The sequence below is a fragment of the Anopheles bellator genome, chromosome 2, assembly GCF_943735745.2.
Source record: "Anopheles bellator chromosome 2, idAnoBellAS_SP24_06.2, whole genome shotgun sequence".
In the NCBI taxonomy this organism is placed as follows: Eukaryota; Metazoa; Arthropoda; class Insecta; order Diptera; family Culicidae; genus Anopheles; species Anopheles bellator.
In genome coordinates, this window is record NC_071286.1 from 53,263,435 (window position 1) to 53,278,327 (window position 14,893).

The 14,893-nt window shown below is 47.7% G+C and overlaps 2 protein-coding genes across 2 annotated transcripts; both read left to right on the top strand.

Annotated features, from left to right (window-relative positions):
- The first annotated feature begins 11,380 nt into the window (after positions 1 to 11,380).
- On the top strand, positions 11,381 to 13,156 carry LOC131210870 (intraflagellar transport protein 52 homolog). Its single transcript, XM_058204178.1, has 7 exons — positions 11,381 to 11,490; positions 11,577 to 11,679; positions 11,753 to 11,867; positions 11,931 to 12,088; positions 12,165 to 12,434; positions 12,544 to 12,792; positions 12,869 to 13,156. The coding sequence occupies exons 1-7, from the start codon at positions 11,381 to 11,383 to the stop codon at positions 13,154 to 13,156; spliced, it is 1,293 nt and encodes a 430-aa protein (XP_058060161.1).
- Positions 13,157 to 13,542: 386 nt separating this feature from the next.
- On the top strand, positions 13,543 to 14,844 carry LOC131210871 (cytochrome c oxidase subunit 5B, mitochondrial-like). The gene is made up of 4 exons (XM_058204179.1): positions 13,543 to 13,736; positions 14,136 to 14,309; positions 14,373 to 14,416; positions 14,486 to 14,844. Exons 1-4 carry the CDS (start codon positions 13,658 to 13,660, stop codon positions 14,546 to 14,548), a joined length of 360 nt encoding a protein of 119 aa, XP_058060162.1. The 5' UTR covers positions 13,543 to 13,657; the 3' UTR covers positions 14,549 to 14,844.
- The last annotated feature ends 49 nt before the right edge of the window (positions 14,845 to 14,893 follow it).

Here is a 14,893-nt window from a genome sequence, read left to right on the forward strand (position 1 = left end):
TATTGTGTCCATCGGCGGTATGAAATGAAATGGAGCACCATAAAAACGAGGTCCAAAGTGAGACAAAAAGCGCAAAAACACATCCAAACCAACTCCGACCCACGGCGAACGAGGTGACTACAAAACGAGACCAAATCACTTGTCACAAGTGTGTTGGCACGAGTTTCGGGGAATTTATCGGTTGTGTAATGGAAGGAAAAGGTGTTTTAAATTTTGTCACGTTCCTCCCGCAACGCCCAAACTGCCCCCCCCGCACAGGCAACATGCGTTATGCTTTATGTTATGGTCACACCGCGAGGGTCACCCAATTCCACCGGCGCGAGCACACGAGCCGACCGAGTACCGGACCGGAGTGTAAACTGATTTAAATTTAATAGTTTAATTAGTAACACGATAAGGAGATGATCTTTCCGAGATTCCGTTCCGTTTCGGTTCGGTTTCGGTGGGGCCACGGGCCACGGCTGAGCCCTTTCCAGATCAAGATCGACACCACGGCACACCGGCCGACGGCGATGGTGACGGCGTGCGCTCATGTCTCTGTCACGACGACGCGGCACGCCGGCCGCCGCGGTTTCGTGGCCAAATCCGAAGAAATCGAAACCCAAACCAGGATCAGCTTTCACTTCGCACGCCGCCCCCTCCACGCCGGCCGGTTGTTACCGCACACGTTGTCGCCGGCAATCATTTTTGGCCCCGTTTGTTGGGCGAGTGTTTCGCTTGATCGCTACAATTGTCCGACCGACACCGGTGTCCGCGGCCGCGGATGGGAGTACATTTCTGTGGAAAAAGCTTTCCTCGGGTATGTCGGGATTCCATGGAATTCCATGAATTCGATCGATCGGTGCGTAATGCGTATTATTCGGGAGCCTAAAGGTTTGTGGCACTCCCGAACTGTGTGGTTTGCATGTGATTAGAAAGGTCAAACGATGACGAAAGCCGGCAGGGTAAGACCGTGTAAGGGTGCTTAACTTGAATTACTTGAGGTATGTGAGTGTTCGTAAAAAAATGATTTGATAGATTAAATCGTCTTTAGCGAACCTATCCTAACAAACGCAGTTTCGGAACGTTAGGCTTATTGCGCTCGGAAATATATTTTAAGAACTTGAAATGGTTCATTTAATGAAGAATATGGACATGACATGACAAATCATGCTTGAAAAGTGTTTTTCATTAAATGATTACGTCATATCAGTTGTGGAAGCGTATTTTGAAGACCTTCCAGATTATCACTCGAGGGATGGAATTCTTAAATTGGAGTATCGTTGGATCAAGGGCATTGATGTCCAGGGAGACCATACTGAATAATAAAGTGTATTTCAAAGCAGGAAAAATTGTTTTTCGTATCGACCATAAAAACTTAGTGAACAGTGTATTCTAACTTAACCTTTAACTGTAAACTTAGTGTATTCTACATAAAGGGTCACTCTGTTTGATGCCTCAATGGATATTTTGTTTTTTATTTCTGTTTTTAGAAATCCGTATGATAACTCTGCAATATGTTTGTTACAATGTAATACTCCACCAACGTCTCTCTAATTCTCTTTGCTGGTTATCAAAGTAAAGCCCACGACTAACATGCACAGTTACGCAACAACGTCTACGCGCCCTATTTAGAACCCCCATATCAGTCCTTCACTTAAGAAGTAAAAATGTAATGGAGGAAAATAATTACGTGAGAATGATTACAGCAATTACAACGGCGGACGTCGCGGCGACGCCGAGATCTCCACCAGCTAGACTTATGATGTGCCCTCGTCATCCGCACTCTACAAACGAGCCGGTCGTCGCCGTCGAAGGGCCAAGCGCTTCTTGCATCGCGCCTCGCTGCGGAGTCCAGGACCCAAGAAGTGTTTACAGTACGCAAGATAAACAAATCCGATAAATGTGATAATTAATTACAGTCACCCACCGGCAGCGACGGGTTTGCATAAATGCTCCGCATCGGCCGGACTTTTCGCATCATCAACTTGGCCCGCGCCGCTCGTTGCATGATCTCACGTTTTCGTCTCGGACGAGTTGAGATCCTCCAGCCGATGGTCACCGGGCGATAAGGAACCGTAGAAAGCCACCAAAGCCTGGCAGAAACTTTTCCTCCCTGAGATATGCACCCCACCCGGATCCTGGAACGCCACAGAGTCAGTTCCGAGCTTAACCACCGGCGCTCCGGCAAAGCGCGCGTCCGGCTGGGGTGTCGAGTTACCGGTGTCCAGGTTTTCCACGATGCACTCCTCCTGCTGGCGGGCGGCATTTTTCTATTTGAACTGTCTCTTTTTGTCCGCTCTCTGTATCCTTCTTTCGTCTTGACTTACCGAATCGCGGCCGTGGCGTGCGGAAAACCGAATTTAGTGACAGCGGCGGGCGCTTCTGAAGGTTGGCGGCGCACGGAAATGCGGTCCGGACGCTCGGGTCCATCTTTAATCGCGATGGTGAAGCCACGCCAACAAATGCGCCCCACGCGAGGGGCGAAGTGGCAGGACGAAGTGGAGCGCAGATGATTAATGGCACTAATTTAAGCAATTCTTCGCACAATTACTGCACCGAGCGCCTATTAGTTTGGGTAGCGCTGGCGCGGCGGCGGGTGATCCACACGTTCTCTCGACCATTGCGGCTTTGCGTGGACACTGTTTTACACCAGCGAACAGTTGCCTTCGGTGTTGGTGGCTGGTGATTGCATTTTAAATTGTAATTAAAACGCTCCTATGGAAAAACCGGTCAACCCTTTCTGGTGACTCAAGTGCTAGAGAGGACCGGCCAAGCTAATAGGAGCGCTGCGGACCAATCGGTAGCGCTGAAACAGTGTCCGGAATTAATTAAATGGCTACTCCAACAATTGGAGGTTTCAGGTTTTTCGCCTCAAATGTGCAAATGTACGATCAAACGATGCGGTCGGTAGTGTACAATTGGCTATTATTACTTTTACCGTGTTTAATTGACTCCTAGGAAGTGGGAATCCGTACGTAGAACGGGGCTTTTCAAGTATTCATGATTAAATTAATTTATGCTTTCGGGTTTTAATGACCCGACACTAGAAGCTCCCCTACGTTAGGGACCGGAAGGACTGCCTAGCAAACAGTACTTTGTCGCCCGCGTTCAAGGACATACTGTGATGAAAATGGTCTGAAAAAGAAGACCACAGCTCTTGATCGTCATTTCAATTTGGGCAACTAACGAAGAACTCGGCCCTGCAGACTGAATCAAGATTAAGCGATTCGGCAAGATCACCTGTAGCGAGTCGCATTGTAAATTAAATGTTGGCAATTATTCTTGTGGTCACTGAAGAGAATAGGCCAAGTGGAAAGCTCAAGTACCTAGATTTGTTTTTCAATCTTGAAGAACTGGGTCGTATTTATTAGTTCAACTTGTTAATTCTATCGACGCGACAAATTTAAATCTTAAGTGGAACTAAACCAGGATCAGTGGCATTTCCTGTACCCGGGCGAACACCTTATCACGGGCTTGCTCGGTTGTTGGATGTTGATGCCGTCGTTTGTTGCTAATGGTTTTATGTTAATGTTGCTATTTTTGAGTTGTGTGATAGTGTTCCTCTGTTCTGTTGTTGGTTTATCAATGATCGATTCTTTATGATCCAATGTGGAACTAGTCACTTAAATACTTAACCTATCCCATTAAATAGTTTCGTTTACACAGCCTCAATCAGATAGGCCTATGTTCAGAGAAATGGTCTAGGTAGCGTGAACGCTAGGTATTAATAATATATTTGTAAGAGATTGAAGACGATTTAAACGTATTATTTGGACCTAGTTCAGTGGTATGATAGAAGAAATGTATTATTAATGGAACTATCTGCAACCATCGTTGGGTAGTTATGTTCATGAAGGTCTATAAAAGAAGCAGAGCCAATCTTACTTTTACGTTACTTACGCTGAACTCCTTTATTTTTATTGGTCTGCTTATGTCGCTTGTCATATTAATCGATACCATTTTCAACGAGAAAGTCAAATAAAAACATCCCCGAATTAAAAGTCAAATTAAGAAGGCTATCAATAACGTATCGCCCGCGGAGTTCGGGAAGGGCATCATACACCGTTTGGCTCGACCGAAATTAGCGAAGTGCATGTAGCAGCATCCGTTTTGCATGTGCATATCACCATCATCGTAGTCATCATCACCGGAGTGGTATCCGATTGCATCCCGGCTGTCGGCGTGTGTGCGGGAAGGGGGGTTTAATTTTGAATAAATTACGAAACGCATGACCGGGAGCGCCACGATGACATCATTTAATGAAAATTCCCCAAACATACTTACATATCCCCAGCCAGGGAGCAACGGGGAATGGAACGCGTAAAGCTTACAATTTGACACCATAATCCATCGTGGACGTGTGAAAAGCGTAGCGGTAGCGGTATTATCCATCCTGGCCGTCCTGCTGCTCTGGGGAGCATTTCCTTCCCGGAGGACAGAACAGAAGCGGGAAGCACACTTTAAATCCCGCTCCTCTCGATGACCTGACGCTCTGCCGTTAATTATCTTGTGTGTCTCCTGGCGCATCCTGGCCATGGCCGGTCCGCTTATACAAACACCACCAGATCGGCAGAGGGTTCCGGCTTCATAAATCGTCCTGCGAGCACCAACACCAACGAATGCTGCGGCGGAAGCTGCGCCGAAACCAGTCCGCCGATTGGCCTGGATGCGTTCGAATCGGGATCTCGTCTGTTTCGCTCTTTCCGGTTTTTCCGGTCCGGGAGAGCAGTACAAGCTATAAGCTCCTCCTCCTGCGGCCAGCGATGATCCGGGACTCCGTTCGGCAGCGAAGATGCTGCGAAGATGTCATTCGCGCGCCCCGAAGTCCTGAAGTTGGCCGGAGATGAATCCTCTGATCCGCTGGAATCAGCGACACAGGACCAAAACCGGCACGGCAGACCATTCACTGTGCCACGATAGACGGAGAAAGTCCGACACCACAATTCCTGCCGATCAACCAGTCGGAACAACGGCCGCACAGTGCGCCAGTATCTCGTTTCTCCGCCGGGACGGATGTCTTTCGGAGCCGAGGTGCACCGAAGCGGCAAGAATCTACGGTGGCCAACGCATTCGCAAGGGAAGCCACTGAAGTGCCTCCTAACCTCATATACTTAGGTTGCTTAGCCCGGTGCACGCAAGTAACGGCGATTAATGGCCAACGCCAGGCTTAGAAAGGGCCGTCAGACGGGGTTGCAACAGCGCAGCAATAGGCCATTCAGCAAAATCGCCCATTCGACCACCGTGGGTGAGGCTGTGAGGGGTCGTGGGCTTGAGGAAAAGTGCACGCAAAGTCGCAATGAATGGACGAAAAGCACTTGATCTTGGCTGTGAGGTGCCACGGGTGCAACCGAGCATGTCATTTGTGGGTCTTAGCTTTCTGATGGGCATAGTAATGTTTGAGTTTTTAAAGGAGTTTGGAATTGTTTGAAGTTCATATAAATTGGAATTGTTTGAAGTTCATATAACTTGCAAAAATCACTAGGCTAAAGATTTCATAGATTTAATTTATTTTTACCGTAGTAATGTCAGAGCTGAAATGAAAATCATTAAAAGTTCTTAATCATTAGCATTAAATTTCATAGTCTTGGTAAGGAGGAAATTTCATAGTAAGGAGTCCAAACTAGTTCAATATGGTACGTTTATTCTGATTCGATTATTCTGTTGATCATTTAGGAAGAAATATGTTATTTTTTTGATCAACTTCACAATTTCATTATTGGTGACTGAGACCTGAGACCGGTGAAAGTTTCTAATTTAACGAATAATCAAAGATGTTGAAGAAACATAAAAAAATAATTTCATAGTTTCAGCAAAACGGTTATAATGAGTATAATTTCACAATTACATTTATTGGTGCATTAGATTTCAAACGGATCTGAAAGCTACGGAACCACGGTATGGAAATTAACCATGTTACATGTTAAAGTAAAAAAAACCGTGCAAATATCTATCGACGTGGAAAGATAAATGAACAGTACGTGACGGCAACACGAGAAGCCATTCATTCTATTTCAACACCAGCCACAATGAGGTTTTGGGATGCGAAGCGTCAACCGAGGACGTTCCACAGAATAGGTTCCGCCGCTAGGTGAAAATGCGCACTCGGCTCCTGGGTAGGGGTGTGCCACCGTTTTCCCCCGGTTGGAAACTTCACACCGTGCACTCGCTCGTGACCCACGTCGTCTAGTGCACGGATCCGGCATTTGGTTGGAGGTTTGGAAAATGTCATACCTTTCAACAGGGCCTGACGAGTCGGCCGTCGCACAGTCGACGGCAACCGCAGGCGACAAGATATGTTCCGAGCTGCTCCGCTTCAGGATCTCCCTCAGCCCAGGGCCATCCGCCGTAGATCCGCCGGTCTCCGCAGTGAACCGACCGCATCCGTCAGCGGTTTCCAAGTTTCCGGACGCTCGACCAACCGAGGCCATCAAACATGTTTCTCGCATCAGCCTCCGAAGGGGTTGTCGGTCGCGTTTTGCGATGATGATGAGAATATGCGCCAGCCGCCGACCGTCGCCGGAGCACGGCCCGGCGAGGGCATGGAAATGATTGAAAGACGAACGCATCGATCGATGTTGACGTTACAGTGTCAATAGTGAACTGCCTCTATTTGTTGGGAGCATCGGCGACACCTGATCGGCTGGCCGTGGCTCCACCGAAAGTGGACTGTGGCAGTCCCCGAGCACTGTCGAGCATTCAGAATTTATCTGTATCAACGCTGGCGTCAGTTCGAATCCGGACAGTGCATCAACTTGAGTGCAAAACTTTAATACGGCTCTATCCGGTTTAATAAATATAAAATAAAACACTGCAAATAAAGGCATCCACACATTTCTCAGGATATTTTATCTAATGCTATCGATAGCAGAGCCACTGGCACTGGTCTCGGTCACGGTCTGTGTCCGACACTACGCAAATCCTCCCATTAGCAAAGTTATGTGTGGAACTGTATCCCCCACCCGGCGGGGCCAGGGGAGGTTCCCGTTGCCAACATATGTTTATGATGACCGGGTCGCGAGCATAAAATGCCGGCCGCAGATCGGGGAGCGATAAGCCACGCGAGCGCGTCCGTGTTCCCGAACGGCTGAATCGACAAGTTTAATCGAGTAGCGAGACGGACCTCCGTCCGTGGCATAACTTAAATTCTATTGAGTATAATTAGTTTGTTTTGGATCCGGTTACAGTCAAACAACACTTTCATGCCTCGCCGAAGACAATGGACGGTGGCGGCGGGCACCCAGGGATCGGCTTCGTTCCTTATTTTGCTGATGCACATTTAATACGTGCACCTCTCCACGAGAGCCCGTTCCGTGGCATGGACACTTTGCCCGGGGGATGTTTAAGAAACCGAGTGCATCTCGCGTACTGCTGCGTGTGTAGGATTAGATTACTGGCGTATGTTTGGCTATTTCGCTGTTCCTACTGCTTCCAGTTCCAGGAAAATTTTGTAGACTGGGAAGAATGCGTTACACTTGCTGAATGCTGGAATAGCCTTTGCCGTCACAAATTCCCTAACCAGTATTCCGATCAAACTGTGAGTATAATTGATATAATTCTGATTTTATAAAGACAATTGTTGCTATTGGAAGGAAATATTTTGATTACAGAAAATAGACGAACACAAAATGTATAGCCGTATTATTTTCAATCCAAAAACAATTAATTATCATCGAGTTTCCATCATTCAACTTTTGTTTAACCCTCGTACAATCAAATGCTTCATTATGTTGCAATTGTTTTGAAGTTCATATTTTGGAGAAATCTTTCATATCATGTACATTTTCTTTAGATTTTCTAAATAGAGGTAAGTATTAAACTAGGCCAAACAACGTATGTGCTTTTGAATGAAATATAGAACGAAATATAGTGGTTTCTCTTTACTCTTCATCGTAAACTTAATCATTTGAGCTGAAAGAATTTCATTGTTGATTTTCTTTTACTCTTCATAAAATCACGTGCGATCCGTAAGTGTTTATGTTTTCTTCTAATCGTAACGATTCAACCTTTTAAACACATTATAAATCCTATGTCCTGCTGATCTCTTCGCTATACTAAAACACTATATACTATAGTATAAACACAGTGGTGTTTGTCACAGAGTACGACATTTCTTCCTCGTTGCAGACATCTTCGATGGAACGTCTCGTGTTCCGCTTTCGATTTTAAGTTATTCGTTCGCTTACCATCACATTCTAGCAACCGCAACTGTTTTCGAATTTTTTAAATGTTGATCACATTTGTTCCTAAAAAGTGAAGCCCTGCCAATTGCATACTAATTGGACGACTTAACAGTACAAAAAGATAAGCCACCGAACCACGATGGGTAGGGTCCGCGAACAGGACGACGAACAACCGGAGCAGATCGAAAAACCAACAAAACAAACGATAACAATCAAATCAGATCATATAGCCATAATTCACATCGCCACTTTCCCACATGGTGGGCCCGTCTCGGCCCGACTCCTGGCGCGGAAGAACAGCAGCGGATCGTCGCGTTCCCCGGACGCAGTATAGGTTCTAACGAAAATTTATGTCACAACATGAGCAGCATAATTGTGGTGAATAAATAACCGAGCGCTTCGAAAACGGCTCCCCAAGGAGAATGGGCTGATGTTCCCTCGGTTGCCGGCGCTATCCGGCCTCTCCCATTCCTGTTCTGCCCGGGTTTGCCGGGAAGCTCTCGTTCTTACGCTCCCACCACCGCCTTCGGAGGCCTGCACCTCTGAATCACCCCCAGCGCAACACTAGAATAGAGCTAGAATTTTAGATTCGTCGTACGCGAGAAATGGATAATTTTCTTCGACGCGTCCGATCGATTCCGAATAGCTGTGTGGTCAGCGAGGAATTTAGTCGAGGGAACCAGATCACTCGTCCACAGCAGACTCGGCGAACCGGGGCATCCCCCCGTGTCGCTTATCCGCTCAGCATGTGCCACCGACGACGGAATATTTATGTAGGTCTCGCGCACGACGCAGATCAACCGGCGAAGAAGCTCGTAATGTTGCGTTCCTCATTTTGTTTCAAATGGCTCTTCGCGGCTGGGAAACGACAGAGAGCTGCAATTGGCCGTGGGGCGACCGAAACCCGTCTCTGCGCATTCGGAAACAAATCGAAGCGTGTACGCGTCCGTTGTAAACTGTCAAATTCGCTGTAGAAACAATTGCACGATCGGGAACAACACTTCACGGCGCGCTGGACCGCTGGACGGTTACTTCCATGTACTTTCTCACCGTGGCCGCCGTGGCACTGCTATGTAATTTGTACTTTTGCGTGCACTTTAACGCGTGTGTAAGGATAGCTATCAACGGCCAAATCTGCTAGGGGAGGGCGATGCTTACCGTGGACGGAGAGCATAAATAAGTCCAAGTCCAGATCGTTTGGCCCTGAGACACTTGAACTCAACTGTAACCCTTATGCAGCTATCGAAGAGCAGCTAACGAGCTTATTAATTTATATTTAGCAATTTGTTAAAGCAAAAAGTTAAACAAATTGAAAAATTAATGTATGATTTGAAGAAGTTCTGACAGAGTGCTGGAATAATTTTATTGCCACCTCGTTGCAGGACTTACGAAGATCTGTTTTTGGGAAAAGTTTTTAATTTCTATTCATTTAATTTTATATCCAACAGATCTACTGGACCTTTATATAAAATTTACTTACTTTTCTGTCAACTACAACCACCGATCCTGCAGCAGGGACTCACTCTTGTGAAGCTATCGATGAAAGCGCACCATCTCAAACATCTCATGACATGAGCTGCCCACCGGAGCCTGGCAAGTCATGTACGTTGCTCTACATTGAGATCGTAAAAAAGGCGTACAGTTCGCTGTTGCAGCGTATCCTCCATTTCTAGCATCGATTAAAGAAGATTAAATAATAATCAGAATAATATTGAAACATCCTCTCATTTTTACTTAAAAGTACCACCACTAAGTTTTTTAAAGCAAATCTACTCATCATCAGCACCAGAAGGGTTCACTCGTCGTTCGCGTGGAACAGCCGACATTTACAGTTCACTCGCGTACATGAACCATGGCTCGAACAAATCGCGAAAAGTGGTGCGTTTAATTCTCCTGCAGGCCGCCGCCGGTAATCGCACCGCGCTGGACCACGCTGGATTTAGTCCACACAAACACTCTCTGTCAGCCGTCGATACCGGGTGCCATAAATCGGCGATAAGCCCGGCGCGATAAGGAACGGAAAATAAAATAAAATTCACACCAGCCGATGCGCTGGAACTGCTTTCCCTGGCTGTTGATGCTGCTGTTATGCTCTCTTTTAACGACACCTTTAACGGTTTCGAATTTCGGGTGACCCGTGAGAAGTGCGAAGCGAAGTGCGGAACCGAATGTTGACGGATTTTTAAACCCCACCCCCAATTAGTACTATCGGAATTGTTTCGCGAATCAAGATTAAGGGTTTAGCATTCGTTATCGATTCTTGCGGCGCTGCGCTCTGGCGCTCGGTATCGGTCGGTATCATGCGCGAAAAAACCTGCCACCATCGCACGGGAAGGGGACCCCTCGAAGACGACGGAGGGACGGGTGAATAAACATAATGGAAAAGTATGAGCGTCTCGGTGCGTCCGTTGCGCGTCGGTAATACAAGATGTAAACATGATTTTATCGTACCCAGCTGCCAAACGGTCTCTCCGGTCCTCCTCGCGGGGAGACCACCTTCACGCCAGCAGTCAGTGGTCAGCGAGCGCGAGAGCCAAAACGGCTGCCCTTTTCAATCCGATCCACTCGGACCCGCTCGGACCCGATGGGCGCATCTGTATTTACTTTTGGCGAACGGCGATGTGTAAGCGATCCACCAGGCGGAGATAAATGAATCGTAACCGAACTGACAGAGTCGTAAATTGCTTAACACTTTCATTTAATACCCACTGACTCGTCCTTTTACGGTCGCAGACGGCTGCGACGGAGCAGCAATAACAATAAAAAATGGCAACCCCACCAACTAGGAGTCGTCGATCGTTTTTTAAATAACGCCACTAACGCAGAAATACGCGTCTAAGGCGTGCGTGATATACGGGCACGTTGCCGCGCATCCTGCCAGCTGTTTGCGCCGTTCATCGTTAATCGATAATGGCTCCCCAAAGGATACCACCGTGACGCCGATCAGGGGGAACGGTGAGGAGTTGTTTTTTTCGTAACAGCTTCCCCCAAAAAAACGCAGACATTCGGTTCGGACCAGAATACCGCTCGCAGGCCTAGCACGTGGCACACGGTGTAACATAACGCCTCACAAGGAACCGGCGCCCGTATCGCCATAGTAACGGCGCCTACCAAACAATGTCCCAAAGTCGCTGGTGACGTTAGTTGTTGTGAGTTTGCTTGGTGGCCCTGGAGCCCTTCCGATTAAAGTGCTTCTGAGCGAACCGAATACTGGCGAGATGAGTAACGCTTCGATCCTGTTTAATCTCTCCAAAAACGAGCTCTTCAAGCTGACGGACAACTACAAGACGCTGCACCGAAAGCTGAAAGTGAATCATCGCGTCGAAAGGTAGGAAACCCGATAGTAGTGGGCGACCTGTGTGTGGTTGGCGGGCCTGGGTCTCTGAACGTGCGCATTTGTTTTCGCTTCCACAGCAACAAGGCCGAGATCACGCCGGAGGTCCTGAAAACGGCCAACGTGTTCGTGCTCGCCGGGCCACAGGAAAAGTTCACCGAATCGGAATTCCAGCATCTGAAGGTAAGGGGGCAGTTCGGTTTGTGACCAGTGTCCGAGTTCCGGTTTTAATTATTCACCTCCCCGCCCCGAGCAGGACTACATCACTGACGGTGGCCGACTGGTGCTACTTCTCGGCGAAGGCGGCGAGGTACAGTTCAACACCAATGTAAACTTCTTGCTGGAAGACTACGGAATGACGATAAATAATGGTAGTGTGGCCTGCAGATACTTACCTCGGAAGAGACTTTAATTGCCCACTTCCTTTGCGCCAGATGTCGTCGTTCGTCCACAGTATTACAAGTATTTTCACCCCAAGGAAGCGCTCATCAGCGGCGGGATTGGGTGCGACTCCATGAACAGTCTGCTGCTGGAGGCCAGCAAAAGCATCCTTTCGTCTTTCGATTTCATGGACGATAAGTACAAAGTTGAGGTACGCCACGCCGTGTTGTCGTACGATGGTGGGTAATTAATCAACGCATCGTGGTTTATGCTTTGACCACTTCCAGTTCGTGTATCCGTTCGGCGCCACGATGAACATTATCAGCCCGTCGAGTGTGTTGCTCACTACTGGGCCGGTAGTGTATCCGTTTAACCGCCCGCTGGCTGGGTACTTTCAGAACGAAAACAACGGAAAGCTGATCGCCATCGGGTCCGGGCACATGTTTCAGGATAAGTATATATCCAACGAGGTGAACACTAGCCTGTGGGACACTCTGCTCGCCATGATCCTGCAGGATGAGTTCAAATTCAAGGCGTCCGACTTCAACGATTTGGAGGTAAGAGGCGCTGAGTGAAAGGATGCGCGAGGACACTGCAATTATTTGTCGTGATCGTTGATAAGCGATGCATCCTTTATTTCTCTTTCACTCTTCGCGGTGCTACTAGATAAATGACTACGCCGTCATACCCGATACGATCTATCTGGCCGAGCAGCCGAAGATTTGCTTAATGGATTCGCTCGATTACGACATCCCGGCGGACTTTAAGAAGCTATTCGATATGTCGCTTTACTCGATCAGCAACGATCTGCTGCGTGATGTTATCAGCACGTACGAGAAGCTGGATGTGCAATATGAACCGTTGAAGATAATCAAACCGCAGTTTGAGATTCCATTACCACCGCTGCAGCTTGCGGTTAGTCCATCGGATGTCACTTTCAAGATTGTGCGATAAATAATGCCAGTGTCTGCGCGTGCTCATTTATCTGCAGGTTTTCCAGCCGATTTTCAGCGACCTTCCGGCCCCACCGCTGGAGCTTTTCGATCTCGATGAGGCCTTCAGCTCGGAGAAGGTCCAAATCGCGCAGCTGACGAACAAGTGTCTCTCGCCGGCACTGGAAGGCCAGTCCCCGATCGACGAGAAGGAACTGGGATACTTCATTCAGGAGTGTGGCCGCATTCTCAAAGTGTGCCAGGAAGAGCAGAAGATGTCGGCGAAGGAAATCTTGAACTCGATCAGTGTGAAAATAGCACATTACAAAAAGTTGGACAAGGACTGAAAAGATTGATGGGGCAATAAAGGTGCATTAAAACGATCAGAATTCCGGAATTTGAAACAATTTTCCTGTTGCCCCCAAAAGTATGCAATCGGGTATGCACTAAGCCTAGACACGAACCATCGGTGATGAGCCCGGTGAAATTTGTACGTCTTATTCCAACGTATTTCCATTTCACAATTTTAATTTCTCTTTGAATCGGTTTATGATTTTTCTAATCTATTCGATAGTATTTCAATTGCTAATTACTTGTTCCTAAATTGCCACGAAAAAAAATACTATTAATAAGTTAAATTTTTCGTTAAAGATTAGACTTCCTACCCCACATTCACTGCTTCCTACCCCTCGCAAATCAGTGCGCGAGAAACGTCATCGGCATTCGTTCTCTTCACGTCAAACTTGCCATCGATCAGTTCGAGTTTTCGTGTGTGAGAAGTGCAATCCGAAAGGGGTGAAAACGCGAAATTACTCTCCATTTTCGTCCGGTACCTAGCGACCACATCAATGGCATCGTTGTGCGGAAGAATGGTCCTGGCCGCGGCCAAGCGAAATGTGACCTACACATCGGTGCGATTCTGCAAAAGTAAGTTTAAGGCCTCTTGTTGCACAACACCTTTTCGCGTGCGTCTGGCCGCTGCTCGCAGAACGACAGAGACGGAGCGATCCTTTCCTGCAGCGTGCGAGCGAGATACGAGCGGCTGTCGGAATCATCTGAGATACTGCGCGCTTACGTAATTTTGACCGACAAAAATCCGCATCCTAGCGGTCAGGATGCACCGAAATGGCTTTCTAGAGGATGCTTCACGTCGGTACACGCCCATCGAGGACGGCTGACGGAGAAAGTGGTGCCGAATTCGGTGCCCTAGGCCGCAAAAGTCCACCTTTCAACGCGACACCCCGGATTCTGGAACGGAGGGTGTTTTCGTTTCGGGCTCCGGCACTTATCATCTGACATTTGTTTGTTTTCGACGGTTCTTTGCAGTGATGAACGATCCGCTAGAACATGCCACCGGTATCGAGAAGCGTGAGCTGTTGGCCAAGGCGGCCGGCAACCCGGATCCTTTCGACATGCGTGTGTTCAAGCGTGGCCCGGGCACCAAGGATACTCCCAACCTGATTCCGTCAGCTTTCGATGCACGTTTAGTCGGTTGTGTTTGTAAGTATCTCGCGGATCAAGCCAATGACCGTAAAGTAACACATTTTCCCATGCCCCTTCCAGGCGAGGAAGACCAAACCTATGTTCAGTGGATGTGGCTGTACCAGGTAAAGCTTTAAAATCGGCTTTAATGCAAGCTAAACATGCCCTCCTTAACTTCTTTTGCATTCTTTTAGGGACAACCGAAGCGCTGTGAGTGCGGACATTGGTTCAAACTGGTAGAGAAGGCTCCCGTCTAAAGCAGAGGAACGCACCCTTTGCCACCGCTGTAGAAATGAAAAGCAAAACCGATTAATATTTAAAAACTGGAAACGCATTAACAAATAAAGATCCAGGTCGTTGAAATACACACCCAACGAGCGAAGGGTATTTGCAATGGTGAATGAAATAGACAAACACAAAAAAAGTGACCATATCTTCGGAAAATCGTTAAACGAATCATGCACCCTGCCCACCCGGAGCGTGATCCTTGCCCCTTGCTCACATGGCGTTGATAGGTTTTTTTTAACCAAAAATCATCTTTTCTTCCTTCGTTTCTCGGCAGCCGCAAACGGAGCCACTTGCTTTGCTGCACGATCCTCTGC

Excerpts from the sequence above, each read along its gene's own strand:
- LOC131210870 (XM_058204178.1), top strand. The coding sequence starts at position 11,381 with ATGAGTAACGCTTCGATCCTGTTTAATCTCTCCAAAAACGAGCTCTTC. Across the intron at positions 12,435-12,543 it reads CCGACTTCAACGATTTGGAG|ATAAATGACTACGCCGTCAT; the intron begins GTAAGAGGCGCT and ends CGGTGCTACTAG. Across the intron at positions 12,793-12,868 it reads TACCACCGCTGCAGCTTGCG|GTTTTCCAGCCGATTTTCAG; the intron begins GTTAGTCCATCG and ends ATTTATCTGCAG.
- LOC131210871 (XM_058204179.1), top strand. The coding sequence starts at position 13,658 with ATGGCATCGTTGTGCGGAAGAATGGTCCTGGCCGCGGCCAAGCGAAAT. Across the intron at positions 13,737-14,135 it reads ATCGGTGCGATTCTGCAAAA|TGATGAACGATCCGCTAGAA; the intron begins GTAAGTTTAAGG and ends GGTTCTTTGCAG. Across the intron at positions 14,417-14,485 it reads AGTGGATGTGGCTGTACCAG|GGACAACCGAAGCGCTGTGA; the intron begins GTAAAGCTTTAA and ends GCATTCTTTTAG.